Genomic DNA, 26,504 nt, shown 5'->3' on the forward strand with positions numbered 1-26,504 from the left:
TGAAAACCCCTGGATTATTACTTTTTGTAAAAAGGTACTAATGCACTTTATAAATGACCCATATTTAACAAAACAATTTCAGGTACCGTTTACAAACGATTTTACAACGGGAACATCAACAGTGGAGGAAACCACGAAATTCTGGAAGAAAAACGACTACAATATATGTAATTATTCCGGTATTTCACTGACAGAACTAAGTGAAAACTTTCAGGAGGCTGTCCTATCGTAGATTTGAACTTACGACCTTCAAATCTATGAAGTAAGAAAGTAAAACGTTCGCCCTTTGATCTTTTTAAGTTTTACTTCCCACGATTATGTCGGTTAGGCTAAAGAAGATGGTATTGATGAGAAATGAATGAAATGGTGGAATGAAGAAAGTGGAAACGTAGGAATGGGGAAGAAACGGGAGAACCCGAGAAAACCTACACACATAGTGTTTGTCCACAAAAAGCTCACTTACTTTGGTCCTTTAAAATATTAATACTACGAATTATAGGAATGATAAAAAATTGATCAAAAGATTGCGACCTTGACCAAGAATTTTAGGAATAATCCCAAAAAATGCATTAAAAAATTGTGATCTTGGCCAATAATTAGCATTTGGATCAGGGTCCACAAAAATTTTGAATGGCCCCTAAATCGAGTTTTCGTATTATTTTACGGATTAAGCACATCATACTGAGTTAAGTGATAGTTTGGGTTTGGCTACACTATATGTAGTCCTACAGATATAAGACCTACAAGAAAATTTTTGATCGAAATAGGATGGATCTTTTGACCGAAAAATAAGGACGGAATACATAATTCTAACTGAAATTCTTTACTCAAATATTTCTATTTATCTCGACAAGGTGAATCAAGAAACAAGGATACACCTTCGTGCTGATCGTACGTAGGTAGAGAAACATATTACACTTCACTTTAGGATCATTGACCTTTTCGGAGTATTCCATAACACCGAGATCAATGCAACACTTGTAGTGGTTGGTTTACTTTCTCCTGCAGAAAAAAGATTTGAGTTCTCGTAAATAAAGCAGTTTCTCCCGTTTTGCTTCTAGTTAACGAGAAACTTTCTCTTGGTTCTTCTTCTTTTTTAATATCTTGTAAGATTCTCTTCCTTTCTGGAATTGTAATCTTTCAGAGACTACTGAAACGTAATGTTCTTTTGCTGTTTTCTTTTGATTTTTGTTCTTTGCTTTTATGTGTATTTCTTTTCTTTCTTTTTAATACATTGTTCTACATATTTTACCTTCACAGTTATAATTTTTCTAATGTCTCTTTAATGTGGTACAAATCACTCAGTTGAAACACTACAGAAACAAATATTATGTTTTGACAACATAATTTTTTTTTATTCTTTTCTTGTGGTATGATTTGCAGCTGGAAATCCATGGCAAATTATCTGTAACACCACATTGTTTTTAATACTCAATGCTTCATTATGTCAGATCACTAATCACACTTTTTATGAAATTATTATTTATATAAAGCATACAATGAAACGGTCACTATTGAGAATCTCATAAAGAATATCTACTTCACACAGCAAAGTAAAGGTTTTGCAAATTATTTGCCGCTCGTAATAAACAGACGCATTATTTGGCTCGAACATTTGTTATACAGTGCCTTATGCCAGTGGTTCTAATTTTTATTTATTTATTTATTTATTACTATTATTGTTTTTTTTTTTTGACTGATGATACATTTTACTGAACGCCTGTGACATCGTGTCGTGACATACTTGATTTTTTTTATTAATAATAATAGGATAAATGATAATAGTGTAAGTATGTAGTAGTGTGACTCGATGTAGTACTGAGCATTATTGATAGCCTTGGCTGGTACAGTTTATTTCAAAATTGATTTTTATAAACTACCAGCAAAATGCCGTTTTTCGCACGGGGAGAACACGTTTCATTTTGGGTATAAAGTACTGAATTTGGATTTAAACGGCATCGGAAGTATCACTGTTCGTCTCAGCAACCCAGAAAACTATGGATTCGACACTAATATCGGTCATTTTCGATCATTTTTAAATGTCTCTCCCTCCCCCTTCCCCTTTCATAAGTTGCACTGCCAAAGTGAAATGATAAACATTCCAAGCCCGAACCTATCTATGTTGAAAATTCGATAAAGATCGGTTGGGTTATTAAGTCACAAACGTAGTCACTCTCATTTTTATTTACCTCCCCCTCCCCTAAGCTGCACCGTCAATGTGAAATGATAAAAAAAAAAAAAAATCCAGGGCAGTGTTGCTCTGAAGCAACATCGCATTCTACTGCTTTATCCGCACGAACTATAACTTCAGTGATCATTTAATTGGCATTATTGCTTTCATACAATATTCATATACATGATTTGCGGGTCGCTTCTTTAGATACTTCTAATCTTCGTCAACAGGGGACAGTCAATTTTAGTATTGTAGAAGCTTCATCTCCTACGTTCCGCGAAAGTTCTCTTAATTTTTTTATTTGTGGCTTCTTGCTTTGTAGGAAAATATTTCAACGAAACTGTTGGTAATTACTGAGAGTATTCTTATGATATTTTACCATAATAGGGCAGCTGCTCAGTAGCTACACATAAGACCTATTTTATGGCAATGCTGCTTTGAAATAAACACACTATATTTTGTAACCAAAGTACAAAAATACTTTAAAAACGAAATTATGATCAGGAAGACATGGTTTAACCATAAAAGCAAACTAAATATTTTAATGATAATGCTATCGATGCTTGCCCATTAAAGGATTAATTTTTAAACTATTATATCATCAAAACGAAATTATTATTTAACCTCTGTGGCATAACCGTACAATATTACAATTAGAAATTTTAGTTTTAGCATGTAGTATAAACAGTATGAGGAGATTACATAATGCGGAATTTCACAACAGCTACAGTTCATGCAATACTAGCTAATAGTAAGATTGAAGTGCGTGAAGAACAAGATAGGTCACACGCATGGGAAATAGTGCGAGGTCGAGTTCTAAATTGTTAAGTCCTTGACTAAGACCTTTAAGTAGTCAAGAAGGTGAGGGAGGATAACATTGGTATAAAGATGAATCTAAGGAACGTGGGTAACATATACTGCATGAACTGAACTGGAACATGATAGGATACAATGGATTTTTTTCTGCCATGATGAGTCTACCGGTTTCTATGCCATATAGGTAGTTCGTTACCTTTGTATGTACTGAGGAAGTGACGAAATGAAATAATAGATACGTATAAAAACAATTTACAAAACCGAAACGTATTGTATTTAAATTGCTACTAGCATACTGTTTTGTTACTGAGACTTAAGCCATTCACAAATACGAAGAATGACATTCCTTACACAAGCAGCAGGCTTCAAACTAAAAAGATATGGACAGTCTGTTTAAAATAATATCTCACAATTTGCTTCATATGACTAAGAAGTCGGTTAGAAACCTTGTTAGAATGGCCACCCAGAGCAAAGTTCAAACAAATTCCACATATATATATGTAATCCAAGACTTCATAGTGATATTAGCATATTACTTGTACTTACTAGCCACTATACTACTGCAAATTGGATTCTGATGTTGCAGTTAGTCCGTCAAGAATGAATGAAAATATGACATACCGTAAGTCCAAGCCCGCTATTACTACTCAGTATTTAGAAGTAATGGAGAACGTATTCAGTACAATTAATATTATTTGAAAATAGCCAGTGTGTATAGTAGAATAATGGAAATTACTTCGATTCATTTGTTGATCAGAGTTAGGGTTGCCATGATTTTTTGATCCAAAATACGAACAAACTTAAAATGACGACCCATCCAAGATACGGTACCCAAACACAGAATAAATATTTTTAAATTTCTTACCTAAAAATCACCTTTTTAGGTTATCACACAATTGTTTACTGTAATACTTAAAACACTATTGGAAACTAACATGTTTTATAATATTTTTTTTCGTTAACACAAATATAATAAATCATGCCATTAAATTGCGTATATTAAATCTAACCAAAACAACCCTGGAATGCAAAAATGAGACACTTTAAAAAAAAAAAACAGTACCTACTTTATTAATAGTAACTAAAATATATTATGAAAACCCAATTCTTTTCGCCCGAGATTTTAGCGATTCCCGACTCCGAAATTTTCGGGCAGCTCCAAAAACTGTCAAATATGGACATTTTCCTATTTCATGCTTTGTACGATACGGACACGGACCCAAAAATACAAACAGTCCGTACAAAATACGGACATATGGCAACCCTAATCAGAGTTCCTTGTTCACATCAAGGTTATATGAGACTTACTGGGATTCGAACCACTACTCGAGTTATCAGAGACCAAAAACACTCATTAAGAATCGAATTCGAGCTTACATACTCGAAACATACTTCTTAACAATTTGAGCATAAAAGAGGCACCATTTTCAGGAGGTTCCCCATTGTTGGCGATCAGCCGAATACATAGGACTGGAAATTGATTTAGATACGTATTACTCTCGTGAAACCACGTACTGCTTTATATTACAGTATTTGAATTACTAAAATGATATTTTATAAAATTATATATTTTTTTACAGTATTTTGAAAAAGAAAATACACAATGAAGTTAATCGAAGTTTTTCCGAACACTAGTAAGAGCCCCTATTATGAAAAAAAAAAGTTTTTCGTGTTTTTTAAAGGCAAATCTTCAGGCAATCAAATAAGTACATACTTCTGTAATTTACAAATACCTAATCAACCGTCTATCCATTTGCTTTTTATTCCTCAAATTCACGTTTAGTAGCAGCTTTGTTCCAGGTATTTATGTTCTAAATTCCATTTTTTTCTTAGAAACCTTTACCTAAGCTTTGATGACCCATCACTCGAGAAAAAAAGAAGCTCTGCATACCATAATATTTTATATGGATAATAAGCTCGTTAAGATCTATCATATGCTAAACTTGATTAAGATCGGATTGAGTTGCAACGACTGAGTGCGATATATAATTTATATACATATACTGTCTTTATGATATTTTTAATTAAGTGAAGGACGGAAACGATTATATAAGAGATCGAAAACAAATTTCCCTTTTATTAAATTTAAATGTATTTTTTTTCTACATATCTAGCTTGAAAAGCTGTATATTATTGACGCTGTTTTTAAGCACCTGCAGCGGAAGAGAAATTATTTCAGATAGGTATTTCCGTGAAGTTATTATTAAAAATGTATGATTCAGGAACTATCATGAATATTTCTTTCGATGTAAATATGCTGGCTTCACATTACTGACCTTGGCCAAGTGTTAATTGATGCCTAGACGATACAACTTTTCCTGTATGATTGCATTACAGATTGTATTTTCTGACTACATATTTTGTTTCCCTTTCGTCACATATATAGGATATTTATCATAGTAGGCAGTTAATTACTGGTTTGTATGTCTTTCGCAAGGCTTTTATTCCATACAATATAACCAACAAGAGTACTCATTATTGCAACTGCTACAAGTAACTAATCGTCTTTAAAGCTTCTGTTGTAAAATAATAACAGTATTTAATCTTCATAACATCGAATAATTAACCTTCAATCCCCAGCAATCAAAATACTTGTAACACATTCATTTCATGAAGGAAATGACCAAGACGAGAAGAGTAAATACGGGTATAAGGAATACTAATTAATAGTGTATGATCTGCTACTGATAATTAATTAGCTTAAAGGCAGTGGTTTCCAACGTTTTTTTTAACTGATAACACATTTTACTAAACGCTCATGATATCACTAACACATATGACTCTCCACGAGACAAGACGAAACAGAATTTTCGTAACAAGATATGAGACGAGACAGCCTCAACAGTTGTCTTGTAAGCAATTCTAAAATAAAAAAACACGTTTATTTGATATGTTTATAGGTTATAATATAAATCATAATATTATAAGGCCATAAGTTTGTATAGACAGTATAATTCCAACTATTTAGTCCGATTTCCAGTGACCTGGATCGATATCAAGAAATAATATATATACACATTTTAAAAAGTAAATGAATAAATGAAACTTATTGATATACAAACTGTATTCGTAAAAGTATAATTTTCTTGAAATTATTTTATTGGCCAATGTTAAAATGTATGTTCAATTGGAATTTTCGAAGTTGTTTTTGGTAATTGTTTATATATATATATATATATATATATATATATATATATATATATATATATATATATATATATATATATATATATATATATATATATATATAGTTTGTAATAGAAGTGTCAACACGTAGAATAAGCTTACCATTTTAGACTTCCAAACTATTCTATGCAACGCTTTTGTCTGTCCGTCTGTTGATAGGTATCAGAGAAGAAATGGTAAGAGACATCGAGATGCGGTTTTTTGCTATCGATTCAACGTCCCAAGGATAAGTTTCGTCTCCTTCGTTAACTCTCTTTTCAAGCTGGAATTGGTTCAAATTACTCATTTCCGGTTTCAACGTTTATCGTCATAGAACAAAAACGATAACATATAACAAGTTTTTTTTTTTTTTTTTTTTTTTTTTTTTGCAAACGATTCAGCGTCTTAGGACAACATATCATGACTACAAAAAACATTCTACTAAAACCAGAAGTTGTTCAAATTTACTATTACTTCCGGTTTCAATACCAGTTACAATCAAGCGTCTGTTGTTTAGTTCAGTAGCTGTCATTATAGCGATCAGGAGTGCTTCAAACCTCTTTAATATCCTTACGATATCACTGCAATGGACTCAAATATGCATTATGTGTCAACTATAACATTTACTCACATTCGGTAGAGCCGAGAACTGTCTTTTAAATATTGTACTTTACTTATGAATCTCATACACTAACACTGTACAATGCATATAATCCACTAACTTGATCTCAAAGATATGAGAAATATGTGTGGTATCGAAAATTCTTGCAAGATAAAATAATTTATTTCGTGATGATAACTAACATCCAGACATAATTAACAGTTTTTTAGTTATATTTAAAAACGTAATTTAAACATATTGCAACCATTTATTGTTGGTAAGAAAACAAGTAGCTTTCAAGTCGTACTTTTGCTTCCGATGTCATGAGAATACCATATGCTTCATTTTACGTAACTTCGACCATGATCTGATTCTTTTTCGTAACATCAGTCATGACACTTCCTCACTTAAATATATTGTTTCATTCTCATTATTCAGTTCTTATATAAGAAGTGTTTCTTCATTGAGAAGACGGTATGAGTCTATTGTTTTATAATATTGACTTGGCATACAGATAGTGTCAGTTTTATTGTTTCACTGCAGCTAATATGCGACAATTATACTTATGAATACACAATCAATCAGAAACTCTTATTGTACGTAAATTGTTGTCTTGTATGAAATTTAGTGGTCATCTCAAAAACTTCCAATAAGTTTAAAGTTAGAACAATTTGCACTGGGAAAAATCCGTTATCTGGACAGCGGTATATTGTAAAAATATACAGAATCAATATTCTTTCTACGGAAATCTGTACGAAGCATATGTTATCCATATGCTACATATACTACGTACTGGCTTTTACCCGCTTAGATGTTACATCATGCTGCTGCAGGATGTCTGATATCTAACATTCTTCCGTATATTACACACGTATACGTATGTTACATACGTCAGCTATAGCCTATATTACATACGTTCATCTGTATGTGAGATCTTTACCGCCTATATACAGTTCTTTATTTCATACGGAAAGTACGTATAGATGGGATATTTATACGGAAAATATTACGGAATATACGTTTGCTGTAGGATGTTACTTATAGTCATACGTTAAGTCCAAAAACTACAGGATTTACGCATGTAACACACGTTTTTTGTTCGTTTTTTTCTCTGCGTGCAGACAGCAAAAGAATACAGTCTCTTTATTACGCACGAAGATAACTTTCTTGATGTGGACGAAACAGGTTACTATTTTATGAATTCAGTAACTATGAAACAGAAGATAAACTGCTAATGGAAGTATGCTTCTCCTTTTTATCAAGAGAACCTTTGTTTATTAGTCCCATCACTACGTCCTCATACAAACTTGTAGATAGTGAACATTTTTTTTTCTTTTTATTCCATCTAAAGCCAGACTGAACTCTTTTTTTTTTTCGTGCTGTGGGAAATTGGTCCTTATAAAAACAATAACTACTTCACATGAACTGGTGCCTTGGAAAATGGGCTGCAAGTGACTTGCGTCAATTTCTACACTTTTTTGAGGCATAAGGTTCGATGTGAAATACGCGAGACGCGAAAGATTTCATGTTTAAACTCACAGTCAGCAATCGGTGTAAATGTAGTTGATGCACTCGTGTTTCGAATAGCTCTGATAAATAATAGTATAACAAAGTGTAATTGTTATTTCTTTCCCTCTTTTACGTAGACATACAATTATATATATATATATATATATATATATATATATATATATATATATATATATATATATACGTGTGTGTGTGTGTGTTTGACAGCAATTCGTGTCAAGCTGCCACTGTTTCTATAGGGGCGAATCTTCCTCAATACGAAAATATAGTTAGTGCGGCCTGGTTTCAGACAACTCACTTATGTCATTGATCATCAACTGCGACGTGCTATATGCATGACTACTTTTCGAAAGTGCAAATTCCCATTTGCGGACAGTGTCATATACAGGCATATCAAAAGTTTCCTGATATGGACACGAGGAAAATAACGTGATATTCATAATTTTCTTTCGAATATGGAAAAAGACTTCCTACTCGTGGACAAATCTGATGATTGGCACAGTTTATGTGTACGCAGAGGAGAATCTGGAACAAGTATTAGTTGTAAAGAATCACCGAGAATCAATGGGATTTCAGAAATTGTTCGTTTGAAAACTTTAATTCGAAATTAGATATGTTCGTAAAACCTTCGGAATTTCTTTACAATACATATTCGATTAAAAAAAGGCCTTTCTATATATATATATTTGTTGCTGTTTCTTGCTTTAGCCTACAGCTTCGAATCGAAGGGAACAGGAGCAATTCGGAAAGGTGTAATTGTACTATATTTACCTTTACCTAATTTTAGACTTTAACGCTTACCAGGCTTTTCACTCGACTCTTACCGCACTAGAGTGGTCCTTATTTTCCGATTTCAGAATTTTTTTTTAAGTCTCACCCCCTAAAACGGTTCCATATCAGAGTAACCAATGAGAAAAATTTGTTCAGCTGATATTAAATAGTGTCGCACACAAAGTTGCACGTAAACTCTTGACACAAAAACATGATGTCTGAAACTGCGTGTGCCAAATCGATTGTGGTATTTGTATTTCGAACTTAGCGTGTGGGCGTTGCACAAGCTGGCAACAACTGCAATGACAGTTTAAAAACCAATCCACGCAAGTACTGGATGTTGTAAATGTATTTTCTTAGTTGTAGAATCCAGTACAGGAAAACAAAACTAATTTTTGAACAAGAAAACCATATTTTAAAAAAAGAGGAAGATGCAATGCATCTCTAGTTAGAATGTCTCCCTCCTTATACGTATATCAGGTTCGACTCACAAAGAACAAAATACTATATTTTCAGTTCCATTAAAATTAGGAAACGGCGAAATGAATAGAATTAACAGGTGTTGAACTCTGATGTAGAAGCTTACGACAGTGATTGAAGTGGAGTGTTCATCACACATCACTTAACTCAAAGGCCTTCTAGTCGGCCAAAGATCTTGGTTGGTAGAAGCACTATTAGATTACTACTGTTGGTGCTGCTTCTGCTATTATTATTATTATTATTATTATTATTATTATTATTATTATAGTTTAACGTCCCACGACTATGCACCGAGGATACAGGAGACGATGATGATAATAAACGAGATGATGGAATGAAGAAAGTGAGAGGAAACAGAAGTACCGTGAGAAAACCCGACGCATACGGTGTATATCCATCACAAAACTAATTTAGCTAACCGGGATCGAATCAGACACCCAATGCACCAGAAGTGACTGCTCCACCATTGAGCAACCGCGGCCTAATCCTTACTTCTCTCCATAAATAAAAGAAAATAGCATAAGATTATATGATCCATGTTTATCAAATTTTCTTTTGATGAACTTTGAATAGTGTGTGCGACCTGAGGTTATGAATAGATCATTGCAAAAATCATGTCAAGCAGATGAGTCAAAACATCAATATATATATAAAATTTATTTGTGTATCATTTTGTATGTGGTATCATGGTCAAAGGTCTCTGTGAAATTCATTCGAAAGATAATGATAGTAATAATAACAACAACAACAATAATAAAATGGCTAAGAACGTATGACACACGCAACATTCACATACCAATGTCCAAAGGTTATTTTTCCATCAACAGCCTTTCTTGCATTGCTGTAGGTTCTTTATACCAAGGAAAAGAACGAAAAAAATGAAGATATGAAATGTTATGTCTATCAGATTCTCTTCTTCTACCAAACAACTAGAAGGGTTCCTTTGAACTTAGTGTAGTGACAGAAAATATAGATAATGTCATTTTGTTCAAATTCAACATACATAATTTTACTCAGAAGTGGAGGTGGAATCATAGTTGCTATGAAAAATCTTCAAAATGCTTTAATTTAGACGAAATTTCTAAATTATTTAGACTTAAAAGCTCACTAGAAATTTGAAGAAATTGGTGGCTCTCGACAATCTTTCTGAAATATGGCCTCTGCAAGGGACCTACAGCTTAACATGGGATCCGAATCACACTGGGAATTGAATTCAGGTCTCTCGTGCAGAAGACGCGTACAGTAACCATATAGCCACGACGAAGTTCAAAATGTATAGTTGGTACCTGTCTATTTCATTTCTAAGTCTGCTGTCTATTTTCTAAGGTCAAAGTACGTTAAATAAATTTTAAAAATAAAAGGAAAATTTACTTTTTTCTAAACTTTCAAAATGGAGCCCTGGGTCTTTAAGCTCGAGCCTGTAAGTAGACTTAAAATTCTCAAATTATAAAACAAAATCTCCTACACAAATAACGTATTTATCTGAAAGTACCCCGTATTTCAAGAGAATATTGGTAAGCAGGAATCATATTTTTCAACATGATTTTAGTTATCATTATTATATTCGTACCTGATAACAGGGGCTTCATTTAGGGAAGCAAAAGGGTAATATCACCTTGAGTTTGAGTCATACATGTTTGATTGGATAGTAGATTGAAGTTTAGCAACCCTTTCAGCACTGAAGTCTAAGAATTTATGGTGGAACCCGAACTACCATAACGAGTTCAAATTTCAAGGCTCTCTTGTCGTGAATCGAACTCGGAATTGCGCGCACCAAAGGCGCACGCGCTAGCTACTAGACCAGCAGAAATGACACACATGTTTGTTTTAATTAATAGTATAATGATATATTAATGAAAAAACGTGAAACTATTTATACCAGTAGACAACCCTCCCATCCAAGCAAAATCTGCAATGACCCTCTTGTAAACTGCATTATTTCCTATATAATGTAAACGAATATTCTTTATATATTTCTTGAATATTCATTCACGATCATTAAATTATTGCTACTATATACAGTAGTCACAACCTATATTAGCTTTACATTCTTGTCCATAACCCTCTAGAAATAGAAATGGAATCTAAAATATGAGCTTGGAATAATCTGAAATATTATGTGGGAGCATTTCAGTATTCTTAAATGATATTAACCCCTTGGTATTTGGGATGTAATGGGTCTGTTGCTTCCAAATTGGGATACATTAAATAAATTTTAAAAATAAAATGTCTAGGACGTTTAAATAAAATGTCTAGGGGTAATTCCCTGCCTGTTAAAAATTATAAGTATATACTTGTATTAGCAGTATACTGTGAATAAAAATAAGCCAACCGGCATAGTTAGAATTTGGTGCATGCTAATCTGCATTGGGGATCTCAAGTAGACAATCTCACTCGGTTTGGTGTTATTTTTTTGTTTGCTTGGAGTTGAACGTCCCTGGACCTACATTAATGTGAAATCATAACCATGTAAATTTAAACTGGAAATCGACCGCCTCTTTCGCACTAAAGTTAGCAAAAAGAATCATAATTTTCAGAGTTTCTTTTTTGTCAGTAGGTTAATATTTTCGACTCAAACAATTTTGGCGTTCTTAGAATTTTTTACAATCCAAAAATCTGAAACACTAAACACTCCTTTAGGACACAGTTTCACCCTTACCCAATTTCCCTGTGAGTAAATTAAACTGAAGTTTCAAATTTTTAGGAAAACCTACAATGAAACCTCCAACTTTACATTTTCCAAACCGAAAATTTAATCTGCACTCTTATAGATGTATGCTACAATTTGTGGACATCTTAACACTTCTTGAAGAATATCGTAAAAGATTTGTAATTCATCTTGGCGTTAGACTATCCACGATCTTCAGCACAATGAGTTCTCTGTACAGGTGTGACACACTTCTGTGAGCTGTGAAAATACCTTATACAATAGAGCGCACTTGAAACGAAGAAAAGCACAAGAGACAATCGCCCGGAAGACAACTTTTCAGCTAAGTAATAACGGTATAAAGAGGAATGACCCAAAAACACAAAAGTTTTCTTACCTTAAATCTCGTGGGGCTGTTCTTAGCATAACATACACAAATCTGTAGCCTCCTCCGGCTGCCAAATACGCCACCAACGCTACAAGTCCCAATTGCAGTAGAAACATCCAACCCATGAAATAGCCGATGATGGCTGCCACTGCTATCACCACAGCCACCTTCGCCATAATGACCGCCGCGCTCCGAAGCTGACGACGTACTGAGGTGCAAGTGCCGAGTCTTACCATCTCATCAGGCTGCTGCTGGCGCTCCGGGTCCTGGAAACCCACATAAACAATACAGTCACTTCGCTACAGACGTTTTCGCATTTACAAGGGTTATTCATATAATAATAATAATAATAATAATAATAATAATAATAATAATAATAATAATAATAATAATAATAATAATAATAATAATAATAATAACCTTATTTTGAGTGCTGAGAAAAGATCATAAGCAAAAAATACAATAATTGTAATAGTATTACATAATAAGACCTGACATAATAGGCTACAAGTAAAATAATAATTATAATGAACTATAAGTCAATTGTAGCGTACGCGCCTTTGGCGTGGGAGACCCGGGTTCGATTCCCGGCGGGAGCTCATGTGGTTCGGATTCCACGTTAATCAGTAGGTCCACGTCTCATATAGCCTTGCTGCTGAAAGGGACGCTAAACTAAAATCAACTCAACTCAACTATAAGTCAATTGTAAACTTAGCAGGTTAGGTCAGAAAGTAAAAATACAGTTTCTCTAATTCTTCTTTAATTCATCTAATAAAAAATTGTCAATATACTAAAACAGTATTTTCTAAACAATGCAGTTTAAAATTTCATTTAAAATAAGATAGTATTACTTTCTAAATTATCACGCTCATCAAGCTAACTTTTCTTACATTAGTTAAAATATACTGAGATACATATAATATTTTTATTAAAGATTGGTAGATAATTCTTTATCATAAATTTAATATATTTATTAATCTATGTGACAGATACTCTGTAAGATTTTTAAAATATATTATTACGGTCAGTCTAAATTATAACATTTTGTAACACTTTTTTTTTTCTCATATTTTGAATTCAACGGGATCATCGTCGACTGATTCCTTACTCTCTAATTTAATCTCTAGTTACATTTTCTAAACAATATTTGCTACAGTCTAGTTTTAAATTTAACTAGTGTCTTGTATAAATAAACATATGAACTACTATCTTTAAAATCACGCCGTTGATTGAATATAAATCCTAAAACTTTTCTTGCCCCTTGTACCATATTATTTATACGAGTGCCAAATTTCAATTATCTGTTTATACAATACCTAGATATTTTATTTTTTTTCCTTGTTTACTGTTACTCCATTTATACTATATGTACTAACAAAATATTGAATCTTGTTCGTAAATGTCGTACACTTAGTTTTTTCACAGTTAATCTTCAATAAATTACTTTTGTACCAGTATCTATGCATTTTCTAATAAGTAATTATTGTATTCGTTGTTTACTATTCTGAAAAGATTTATGTCATCTGCGCATAGATAAAATTTTTGAATATTTGATTTTTTCGGGTAAATTATTTATAAATAAGGAGAAAAGAAGCGGTTCTAAGGGAGGCCTTTGGGGTATATCCCTTCCGTACTTGACCTTCAGTATGTGATACATGCCTGTTTTTACATAAAAAGTTCTATTTGACATATCTTTCACACCATCTGCTAATGATAATTCAATATTTGATCATAACATCGGACTATCAATAATCAATATCAGTCTAATCAATTATAATAACAGAGATTTGAGTATATGCGGATGTATTCGCAACAATATAGCTTTTTGCGGATGTAGTTTTAGTTCCTTTGAGGATGGCGGACAAAATTGCAGATACTTGTGCAAAGACTAGTATTGACGTCGGGAATTAGTGCTTTGACCTTTAAGGAGCAAATAACCGCCAAACGAAAATTGTATTTTGTTGGATTTTCTATGATTTCAAAGGTCTTTTTGTAAATATAACGGTAATGTGATTCTATGTAAGCTTGTTTGGAGTGACTTATTCTTGTTTCTGAAGAACAATTTATCTCTGTTTCACTTTTGCGTTCTAAACAAAGACGCCCATGTCTTATAAGTAATGAAATAGATTTTTTAAAAATACTCTGAAATTAACTGACAGATAAGGTCTTACCAATTTGACAATCTTGTTGTTATAAATCTGCTTTTGAGGGGATGTTAAGTGTGTATGTTTTCTATTAATTCTGTGAGTTGTTTCTGCATGCATTTTATTCCAATTTATTTCGAATAATTGACTTACGAAAAGGAAGACTCGTATTTAATGTTTAGCTTTAATTTTATTGATACTGTATTATACCATAGAATTGAAAAACACATAAACGAAATATTCACAATTATTACGTTAGCAACTATTTTTGAAATCATAACTACAGTAGAACAAGCAAGTTAAATGTATTTGTTATCTCATTATCTACGGATGCGGGTGTGGATAGAGATGTTGCGGATGTAAGTGCAGATTGAGATGCTGTGGATGCGGATACAATATTATATATCCGTGGAGACCTCTAATAAAATAATAATAATAATAATAATAATAATAATAATAATAATAATAATAATAATAATAATAATAATAATAATAATAATACATCAAATATGGAAGGATACGAACATAGTTTCAAACCTTGTAAGATATTTACGTGACATGTTTCGTGCGATATGTTTAAAATGAAAATTAAAGACCGTTAAGATGGGTTTGAAAAGCTTATCTTTTACGTGCTAAAAGTAAACTGCAATGCTTCCATAATAGTTCAATTAAAACGAAATAAAATAGGATGGTAAAAAACTAGCATGTCTAAGGGTTAAAAAGTATTTTATCTATTGTTGTTTCGTTTCTTCTAACAGTGACATATACTGTACTGCATAGTCCTATAGCAGGGCCAACAAGAGATTGTTTCTAAAGTTTCTTGCCACATGCGGAGGAACAATGCAACACCTACTTTACTGGTAGTTTTGCCAACCACGGTCACTTTGTCTTACATCATTAATTAAATTGGTGTTATAGATGGACCGTAAAAAGCCCTGGCACGTGAGTAAGGGTAACACCGCTGCGAGCTGTCAGAGACCTTCTCTTACTGGCTTCTCTATAACACTGGAGTACACAACCCTACCACTGACCCATATTCTACTTGTAATACAGTAATTAAAATATTTATGTTTTCTTTCTTTCTTTTTTTTTTTTTAAAAAAAAAAAGAGTACTCGGATACATAGTTTAAATTCATTGTTAAGAACGAACTTTCTACAAAATCGAAAGTTGCCCACAAGGAGGAATCATGATGCAAGATGTGTCACAAAAAATTTAGGATGGTAAGCTAAAATATTCAGGTCTAAGCCGGGTAGGAACTACAAATTTCAATAAAAAACATGTATAAATTAGCCAATAGTAACATGTTTTAATCAAGGACATATTCTGAAAGGGATTAATGGAGATGAAAACCATTACAAAACTTTAAAAGTAGATATTATTTTTGCGTTGACTCGTGAGGGGAACTTCGGGAAGTGGATCATATAATTTAAAGGGAGGTTAGATACCCTTGATGAAATACTTATGTATGCCTTCTACTACTCAACTCTGCCCGAGTTCGAGTGGTTATTTTCGCTTTTATCAACTTACTTCATTAACATTTAGTAGGGAAATTCGACAATATTATAAGCATATAACGAGACCTTTCCCATTCAATAGATTTCATTGAACTGAATAAAATCATTTACCTTGTAAATCTGAAAACATGATCCTGTACAATAACGACGGCACATGTTACGATGAAAATGTCACTGAAGTATAAACTTTTCATTATGGCGCTAGAAAGATAACAATATGTACTGACATCTTTAACTCCTAAACTCTCATTTCTGTCTTACTATATTATCCATAGATGGCACACTTATATCAATCGATAAATCATATCGAATTGAACAAGATAACATGCTTGAGGGCGAATTTTCAAGCGTAGTATTAGAGAAAATTAAGTGAAACGAAGTTTTATTACACTTAACAGTACTCGTGTGTTATTCGTAATCAATAATAATTCATAAGTTTTTATTCTGTTCGAAGAGATTGTTAATTTATTTGTACTATATATATATAGAAAGTCGTCGCAAATTCTGTTGAAAAATTTGAAGCTTAAAGTGTATATAACGACAATCACTGCCTGTTGTTCTGTATGGTTGTGAACCATGGTCGCTTACTCTGAGGGAAGAACATAGACTGAAAGTACTTGAGAACAAGATCCTGAGACGAATATTCGGACCCAAGAGGAACGGGGAATGGCGGGAACTTTATAACGAAGAACTACATAATTTATACCGTTTACCAAACATTGTTAGAGTCATCAAGTCTAGGAGGCTCAAGTGCACAAGTCATGCAGCCAGAATGGAAGAAAGTAGGAACGCTTTCAGCTTTAACTGGAAGTCCAATCGGAAAACGACCATTAGGAAGACCTAGGCACAGACGGAAGGACAACATTAAGATGGGTCTCGCAGAAATAGGAATACAATGTAGAAACTGGATCCAGTTGGCTAAGGATAGAAGTTAATGGAGAGCTTTTGTTTATGCGGCATTAAACCTCCGGGTTCCATAGGCCATAGAGTTGTACTCCGCGTCATCTGAATTGGCGTGTGGCGTCAGCCAATGAGCTTGCAGTGTGCTGTTACCATACCTTCACTGACGAATCTAATCATTCATAACTGTCCACAAATATGAACACAATCAATTTTGAATGATTAGATTCCTCCCTGAAGGTTTAGTAACAGTGCACTGCGAGCATATTGGCTGATGCCACATGCCAATTCGGGTGACGCGGACTATAGTTAGTCATTATATGTAGAAAGTACAGTGTTAACTAAGAGATTGGTTCAGTTGTTATTTATCTTCTAACAGTAACACAAATACTAATAGTGACACAATACAACTAATAATAATGCATATATTACTTGCAAAATACATTATTTTAGCTGACAACTACATTATTTTACCTGTTGATTGTGTGGATATATCTAGAATTATTAATTTAGGTTTGTGGATAACGCTTTGGAAGAAAAGAGCGGCACCCTGATGTCTCAGTATAATTTCTCTTTCTTTCTTTCTTTTTGTTTGTTTGTTAACGGTAGCTTTTAAGATTTGTTTTTCCCTAAATAAAAATAAATCAAGAACCACTTCTCTTACTATGGTAACTATTGCGGTGGAAATTGCAAGTTCGTTAAATTTTATAAAGGTGGTGAAAGAGTTTTCTCGAAACAATGTTGCAACAGAAAAATTGTTTCATATATTCTATTCCTTATTATTGTGATAATCACTGACTAAAAGGGTCCCTTTCGTTGATTTATCTTGGGGGGCAGTGTCGGCTCAACCACTGGTTCGAGATAATTCATGACTATTTGGTGAGATAATTCATCCATTGTAAACCATTATGGAGTAATTTAGTACAATTAACACACACACAAACACACTTCAGAAAAGAGCAACTTCCTTACACAATACAGTAAAAAATTGAATGCTTAGTTTGCAATGAAAGAATAAGAAGAAAATGACGATATAGTAAGTGGCAGCATAAAGTGAAATAATGTGACCTAAGGCAATGGAAATACCACACAATAGATTGCAACAGAGCTGGTGATTTTGAATTTAAGACGGTAAACAAACTAGGAAAAACTTAGCAAAGAAAAGCAACAACACACATAGATGTCGGCCTGAAACATAACCTTTCTTTATATCTTATTTTCATTTACTTTTATATTTATCTTAAGCATTTGAAAGGAAATTATCAAGAAATGTATTAAATAAATAAATGAATAAAAATAAGACCTTTTTAAGAAAAAGAAATAAGATTACAGAATAATTAGTTACGGACAATAATTAATATTCTGTTATTTTGATTTTGTCAGTAGATTTATATTTTAGAAACTTGAACTATTGAAAGATTATTGTGTCTTCTATACAGAATATCAGTTTTGTTTATAGAAAATATATATTTACCTACAACATTGTACACGACTATAATAATAATAATAATAATAATAATAATAATAATAATAATAATAAATATAAATTTAAAAAAAGATTACAGAATTAAAAGTATTATTTTAATTAAAGATATAACGTACAGACATTATCTCAATATTTTAAATAGTGATTTACACATGTGGTGGACACCAGCGATGGAAATACGTATATTAGCAGGTCCATACATATTCGTGACTCAGAAGCAGTCAGACCGGTGACCCATCAGACTCGTGACCCTGAATGACCTGTTCTAACTCGGAGACGACGAAACATCGTCACACACATGCAGAGTATGTTTAATGTTTCTAACAAAAGAAAAAATCTCCTCTATCTCTCTTTTCTTCTTAAAACATGTTATGTGTCTCATGTATGTCAAAGCATTGCACTGAAAGGTAACTGCAGGATAAAACGCATGAGGATCACAGAAAAGAAAAGCTACATTTTTTCTTATGAGGAATCGTCAAAATTTAATCGAGGGAGTCTGTAAAAACTTGTTATATAGAATTTAAGTGATACCGCTAAGCTCAAACAATGTTCTGTAAAATTCTTTTGTGCTCAAACCAACCGCATTATTTTTTCAGTACAGGAAGACGAATAAACATGAAATTGTATTTGAAATATTCAAGACATGGTACCTTGATTAAGAAATGTCACTTCGGGAAATGCAAGTTCGAGTAGTGGACATTTCTAATCCACTATAAAATTCTATAGTAGTGTTGTAGAGATGATATTTGGCTGCTTACGTGTTATCGAGCCTGTTCTAGCCTCTTTGGGTCTATCTGGGTCGAAAGTCTGTACGGGTCATCAGCTTTGAGTTTCCGGCTGAGAAGCGAGACTTATACCCGGACAAATAATGTCTTGACACAAGTGATACGTCCCATCATAGGTAGACATACCAGAAATTACCCGTTTATCATGTGTTACGAAGATGGACATAATTAATATGGGTAAATTACTTAAAATAACAAAAAAACTTTAGAGCGCGGTTTGAAGCTAATGAAATTAACTTTCCTCCCACCAAATTTTATTAACCTAGTGTTTTTTTTTTAATAATAAAAAGGAGGCTTAGGGCGTCACTTTTCGACAACTGTTGTATATGACAAATGAAGATTCTTATTTCTTGGAATTTAAAAAGGAAAAGAAACAAGAGAAATTCAGCAAGGAATGGTAGAGCAAGATATTAATGATTTATTGAAACCAACACAATAGCATTTATTTCTCGATGCGGTTATTTCTCCTAGCATAAAATGGTATAAGCGTTATGCTATAATGTAAAATATAATGGATTTTTTTATAGGCTTTCTACGGGACAGAGCATGTGATAAGCTGTAAAATATTTATTTATAAAATATCTAAACTCCTAGAGTAACACCCCTTAGAGTACAAGGGCTTACAAGCAAGCTTGTACCTCTCATGATTTTGAGATTATGTTAGTTAGCACATTGGTTCCCCTCGCCGTTAACACAGGCTTTCCACACCGAAATTCGCTATTTTATCAAGTAGCTCCCCAATTGTCCTCACGATGTTGGACCCGTAATACCAACACCATCTGGTAAATACGAATGGTCTTTCGTCTTTCTTCTGGCCAGAACAGGCAATATTTAACTTTGCTGATCTTACGAGAAGCAGTATTTTAATGCGGCTAGAGCGTTGGCTATTATTAATTTAATTTCTGTATCATCTTGTGGCACTCAACTGAAACAATTGATTCATCAAATCAAACTAATATGATTAGTTTATCTATAATAGCTACATACTAAGTTTATTTAGGACTCAATTATTATTACACAAGAATAATTGTACTCTTAATACATATGATATAATCAATAGAAGAACAAACTACAGTTGAAATTCTTACACAGCAATGAAAAAGATGTCTAACTTGCTAATATGTGTGACTGTGTAATTCATAATAAAATCTATGTATGACAATAAATTTAAAAATAAACATATAAAGATCGTATTCTTCACTGTACGATAGAGTAGGTTACCATAAAAGAATTCATGGTGAAGCGATACAAGGCATTCTCAAGTCACCACACATAAATTGGGTTTTTGAGCTGTAAATTATGCAAATATATGTTCTTTCTATGAGTTGAAAGGATGAAAGCGACGAGCAGGATAATTGAAACTTTCATTTCCGGAGCTGTTTAACTGCAAATTATTATGTCAAAATATTTTATTATTCTAATAAAATTGCTGTATTTACCCTTATGTTAATAACATTTATTAATTTACCTTAATGTAATTAACTGACTCCAAAAAATATATTCTTTTGGATAAATTTGCCACAAAATACTCTTGCTGCTAACGTGAACGACTTTAATAAATTCGCATTGATTACATTTTGTTGAACTCTTGTAGTAAACTGAGGAAAAGTGTAATAGAACTATGCAATTATGAACTTAATAATTTGAAGCGCAAACTTAAAATACCAATATATGAAAAGAGTAAAGTGCAAGCAGCTATTTACTGAGTAGTATTGACACATGATGTATTGCAACAAGTGTGTTGCATAGTTAAAATGCTTTAGCAAGAGCTAAAGAGATTAACTCTATTAACAAAAACTGTATTTTTGTATTAGTATTTTTGATGGCGTAGCTCATCTCTAAAATTTTACATCAGCAGTGTTTCTTTGCAGCACTTCACCTATTAAACTTTCAACTGGTTGATGCTAACATTCCTAACCTTCTAATTTCGAAAGTGACGGTAATAAAACTACGTAGTAACGTACATATCCTCAGAAATATGCAACCAGTACATTAATTAAGACCAGTGGGTTGTATAACATTCTGGGCGAAACGCGTATTTCCTTTCCCACACTACTGAGAAAATTGAGTGCTTACACTTCCAACATTAACTCAATTCTTTATAAAATTCGTTACGGTCTTCTCTGCAGTAGAATACATCAGTAAGTTAACTCTTTAGGACACGAATACAGAAAAATTTGTAATTTGGCATCCTTCAACCCTGACCATCTACTTAACTTGACCGGTATGTGAGGAATCCTATAGACACATCTAAGTGGTAGTATATTACTTCATAATTTGTCTATTTGTATGAGTTGGACATTTTCGGCAGATTAGTATACAAAATCCGACAATTTAAATATCTAACGGTCGTATTTACGACTAGCAAACTAAAAGTGCTTTTGATCGGAATCACATCGTTCCAAGCTGCAATACATTCATGTTGTGTGTTAGGCACTTTCGGGAATTAGCTTGTGTCGTAGAGTCCTTCGGGAAAACCCCATACCGTTCGTCAACGGGGAAGAATGGGTTGACAAGAAAGGAAATTATTTTTAATATATAATTTTCAAAAAGTAGAAGCCGTGTGTTTGATACTTGATTGTTATATAAGCGAAACGCTTTGAGTTATAGTTCTATTCGGAAATAAAACAACATTTGTAAAACGATTAATGTAGTTACAATACCAATTTGAAAATCGTCATATTTTTCTGTCAGGTCCTATAAAGGACAGGCTATATTTCCATTATCAAGTAGCCATTGTTTCGAGTCGAAAGTAACCTGAAATCGAATTTTCTTTTGTAGATTCGGACTCATAATAGTAACAGCACAGCATAATTTATCTTTCATGACATGCAACACATTATTTTTTTCTTTAGTAAATCGCCACTGTCTCCTCTCCTTAAAATTTTAAAATTCTACAATATTATTGGGGTTTAACGGGATAAAATGTCCAAAGATGAGGCATATATTAATCGATCGATTTTATTGGCCTGGATAAAATGACATGATTAAGTGGAAATACTCATTCGTGATTTTCGTGAAAATCGATGAAAATGAACTCTTTTGTAAATCTGATGCTGAAAGATAACCGCACCTCTTATTGAGACGAAACTGACTGACAGGTTTAACGAGGACGTCAGCATCTAGGCTATTTGTCCCCGTGGCGAGAGACGAAACTGATGATGAAGTATATTCTCGTTCATGCTTTTTCATTATGACAGTACCAATACGCTAGTACACATTGTAGTCAATGAAATGCACGCCAAAATTGTCAATAACTGTTGCGCTTTAATTTTCATTTAATTATAATATTATCCAAGGTGACAAGACCTATAGATTATCAATCGGTAAATGACATCGTGCTGAACAAAATGACGTGCTTCAGAATACATTCTTATGCGTCGTTTACGAAAAAAAAGCTAATCTTAATCGTGATTACAAGTACGTCGTTCGTTGCCAATCTGTTGCAAAAACTGAAATGAAATTTTTAAGTTTTACGTCCCATGTTTATACTGCCTAGACTAAAGGAGAAGGTGATGAGAAATGCATCGAATGGTGGAATGAATGAATAAATGGACGGAAACGAGACACCTCCGAGAAAACCCCCACACACGGTGTTCGTCCACCACAAAGTTTACTTGGCGCGAACTGGAATCGAACCAAAGACCCTATGGACCTGAAGTGAACAGTTTACCACTGAGCCACCATGGTCCTGTCAATCTGTTGCAGCTGATAGTTTTTTTTTCATTCTGCTGGATTAATTATTTATAAATTTATGTACTGTATATGAAAAATAAACACTGTTGAGAAATAAACCGTATCTAGTTGTTTGATGTCTCTTAACAGTGCCACAATCGTAACAGTGGCGCAAACACATATTACTGTAATATTAATGTAAAACAAAATTTGCAATATTGTCTCATTAGCTATCCAGTATATACTAACAAGAGATTATGATAGGAAATCTTTCAGCTAATTCCATACTACATTGTATATGATTGCGTTTTATCATCATTATTATTATATATTTCTCTCACATAACCAATAATTCAAAGTGCACATTAATTTCATTCATAATACTCGATAAGTATTAGACTGCTAACACATTTAAAAATCTTTACTTTACAATGTTTTTTAACCGCATAGAAATTAAGCAACGGATTTCGCCTTCTCCATTTTGAAGATTGTTTAAATTTTTTTAAAAAAAATTTAAAAAAAACTTGCTCAACATGTAAAACCTTGGAAAAGGTTCACTCAGTTTCCTTTTAAAAGAAAAAGAAAGAACAATAATAAATTTAACACATATTACAAAATCGTTCTACGTATAAACATAGAAAACGGTAGTACTCAGAGTGTAAAACATACGAAAGAAATTCTCATGAATATCAATCCTCAACTTGTCCACGTACCGTGAATTGCACCTGGAATCACATAATAGGTACATGTAGTGGCGGATCCAAGGGGGGCTATAGCCCCCCCCCCTTGATGCTCAGGTATTCATTGGATAAAATGGGCTTCAATCCTGCTTTATACTGGATAAAATGGCAGACTATGGTTTAGCAACTCCCTTCATCATATGCTGGATCCGCCACTGGGTACATGTGTATACTATTATAAAACATTATCATTAGTATACCAATGGCCGTGAAATGGAGAGACAGAGTGAGTTAGTGATAGGGTTAGTGTATAGCCATGTTCCAAAACCTGATACACTCAGCTTCATTTTGCAAGTTCTCTAGTGGTACCCGTGGATAACAAATTGTCACATAAAGGATTACAAGAAAACTTTGAAACAGAAAAGAATATATTTTATATCATCATCAAGTTTACCAAAAATAATAGTACAGAGCTTCCGAAAAAAGAGATGTAGGTGATAAATATTTTTTTTTTTTCAGGAATGCACACGGTAACTAAACCGTTAGTGTTCTTCCACTTGATGCAGAAGATTCTTGGAGGAAATACAGTATATATAGTTGGTATTCTACGTTAAACTGTAGATTCACGTAGCTTTACCCTAAAAATGTTTAACTTGTGATCAATCAATCATTCCCATGAATCAATCATTCACTCATTACGGTGGTTCCGATTCCACCTTAATGTGGAAAAGCGTAAATGCCAGTGGCGGATCCAGGGGAGGGGGCAATCGAGGCAATCGGACCCCACAGAAGAGGAAACTTTCTTATTATATATATATATAACCCATCCCAGAGTTTGAAGCTCTTAAAAAGTAGTTCTAAGTAGCAGTATGACAACCCACCGCCCCCCCCAGAAGTCGGTCCTGGATCCGCCCCTGGTAAATGCATATCTCATTTTGCTTCGGTGCTAAAAGGGGCGCTAAACTTCAACAAATGAACAAATAATAAATTGAACAGTTCTGTTTTCTCTCTCTGGGTACTAATGGCTTACGCTACATTTTAGGGCAATGTTCGATCCATAGTTGTGTCGGTTAAGATATACAGCAAGTTTCAAAACAATACCGACAACGTTTGGGAGATGATTCCTGACACCAAGATAAAACAAAAAGTATAGACCAACCTGGGTGCACAAATGCTTCCTTTCGGAGTTACAGAGCGGCTATTTGAAGCGATCGCAAAGCGTTTTTATCGCTCATGCTTACACTTGGAACACGCTGACCATGTATTTAAATGTGGATGGCTAATCACAAACGCGAAAGCAATAAAATCGCGGAGAAAACGTCAGCTCGAGCGTATTTGGTGCGTTTCGGAACAACAGACCGCCTGTTGTTTAAAAGATGTCAAAAGGAAGGGAAAAAAAGGAAAGACACGTTGTCAGGCAAGGGGATTTTAGCAAAAAACAGCTGCTTTGAAGATGCTTTGTGCAGAGTACTGGAAGCCTGCTATTATAGACCTGGACTTGGCAAGAAAGACCTGGAAACCCTGACTGGCTCACAGTATGATTTATAACTCTGGCAAAAGTAAAGTTACCAAATAGCCACCTTGGTCGCGTTCGCTCTAGGGGATAACGCTTCGAAAACGCATTCTCAAATAGCCACAGACTTATAGGCTGCCGAAAACATGACAATATGAACTTTAAAGGTCCATAGCTCCAAAACTATAAGTCTTGACCCATCTACGGTAGGTCCCATAGTTTCGGAGCTATGGGCCTCTAAAGTTTATATTTTCATGTCTTTGGCAGCCTATAACTCCGAAAGGAAGCATTTGTGCACCGAAGTTGGTCTATACTTTTTGTCTTATCTTGGTGTCAGGAATCACCTCCCAAACTTTGTCGGTGTTGTCTTCAAACACCCTGTATAACTAGTCAGTTTCTCTATGCATGGTATCCTTGCTCATTTGCTCCAACTCCCCAATTTCTAGTTTTCCATATAATCTTTTGAACTAGAAGTGGAAAGGATTAGTTCATCGTACCCTTCCTTTCCTCCCTAAGTTATCCCATCTTGCCATGCTAGGGAAACATGATAGAACTCGTCTTTGAACAGAATTCTCAAACAAACAGATATCCAAAAGTTAAGTATTTACATTATTCAAATTGATATAAAGCTTGAACCACAAGAACATAAATTGTTAATAAGGGTACAACATTATAGACTAATTATGTATTTTATGGGATACTAATATGCAAATTTACATAATGAATGATGGTTAAAAGCATATTTTATACATACGTGCAAAAGCATAAGAAATAGGCTTCGTATTTTTGTTCTGAACTACCGGCAGCTACACATCCGTTAACCTGACATTATGTAACTGCGGTTGTTGCACTGCTGGACGGTGAATCAGCACATTCACATTATCAGAAAAGAGAGAGAGAGAGAGAGAAGGAAAAGCTATTGCGCGTACATAAATATTATCCATAGTCATGATGCTAGCAAACCATAAGTTCAAGGAAGCAACATATGTGTACAATCCTCAGTTGTTGATATTTCTACTTAATGACGCGTAAAATGTTTCTTCTTTTCTAGCAGTGTGTAGCTAGACTATCTGTTTCAAGTTTCGTTCAATATACAATTCACACTCGAACAGTTGACCACATATTATTTAAACACAAAATTAATACTAACGTCAATTATGTTAATTTGAATAAGAGATACTTTCTGCTTTTAACTTTAAATAATTTATCTTTTTTTTTCGGATCATAGTGAAATT

The 26,504-nt window shown here is 33.5% G+C and overlaps 1 protein-coding gene across 4 annotated transcripts in view; it reads right to left on the bottom strand.

Annotated features, from left to right (window-relative positions):
- LOC145672973 (long-chain fatty acid transport protein 4-like) overlaps nucleotides 1–26,504 on the bottom strand; it is a 340,258-nt gene that overhangs the window by 82,178 nt on the left and 231,576 nt on the right. For all 4 annotated transcript variants that reach the window (XM_081742263.1, XM_081742271.1, XM_081742254.1 and 1 more), the window contains exon 2: nucleotides 12,581–12,837. In XM_081742263.1, the coding sequence (XP_081598389.1) occupies nucleotides 12,581–12,837 (257 nt within the window). The remainder of the gene's footprint in view (nucleotides 1–12,580; nucleotides 12,838–26,504) is intronic.

This window comes from Thermobia domestica, chromosome 2 (genome assembly GCF_964235325.1).
Source record: "Thermobia domestica chromosome 2, izTheDome1.hap1.1, whole genome shotgun sequence".
NCBI lineage: Eukaryota > Metazoa > Arthropoda > Insecta > Zygentoma > Lepismatidae > Thermobia > Thermobia domestica.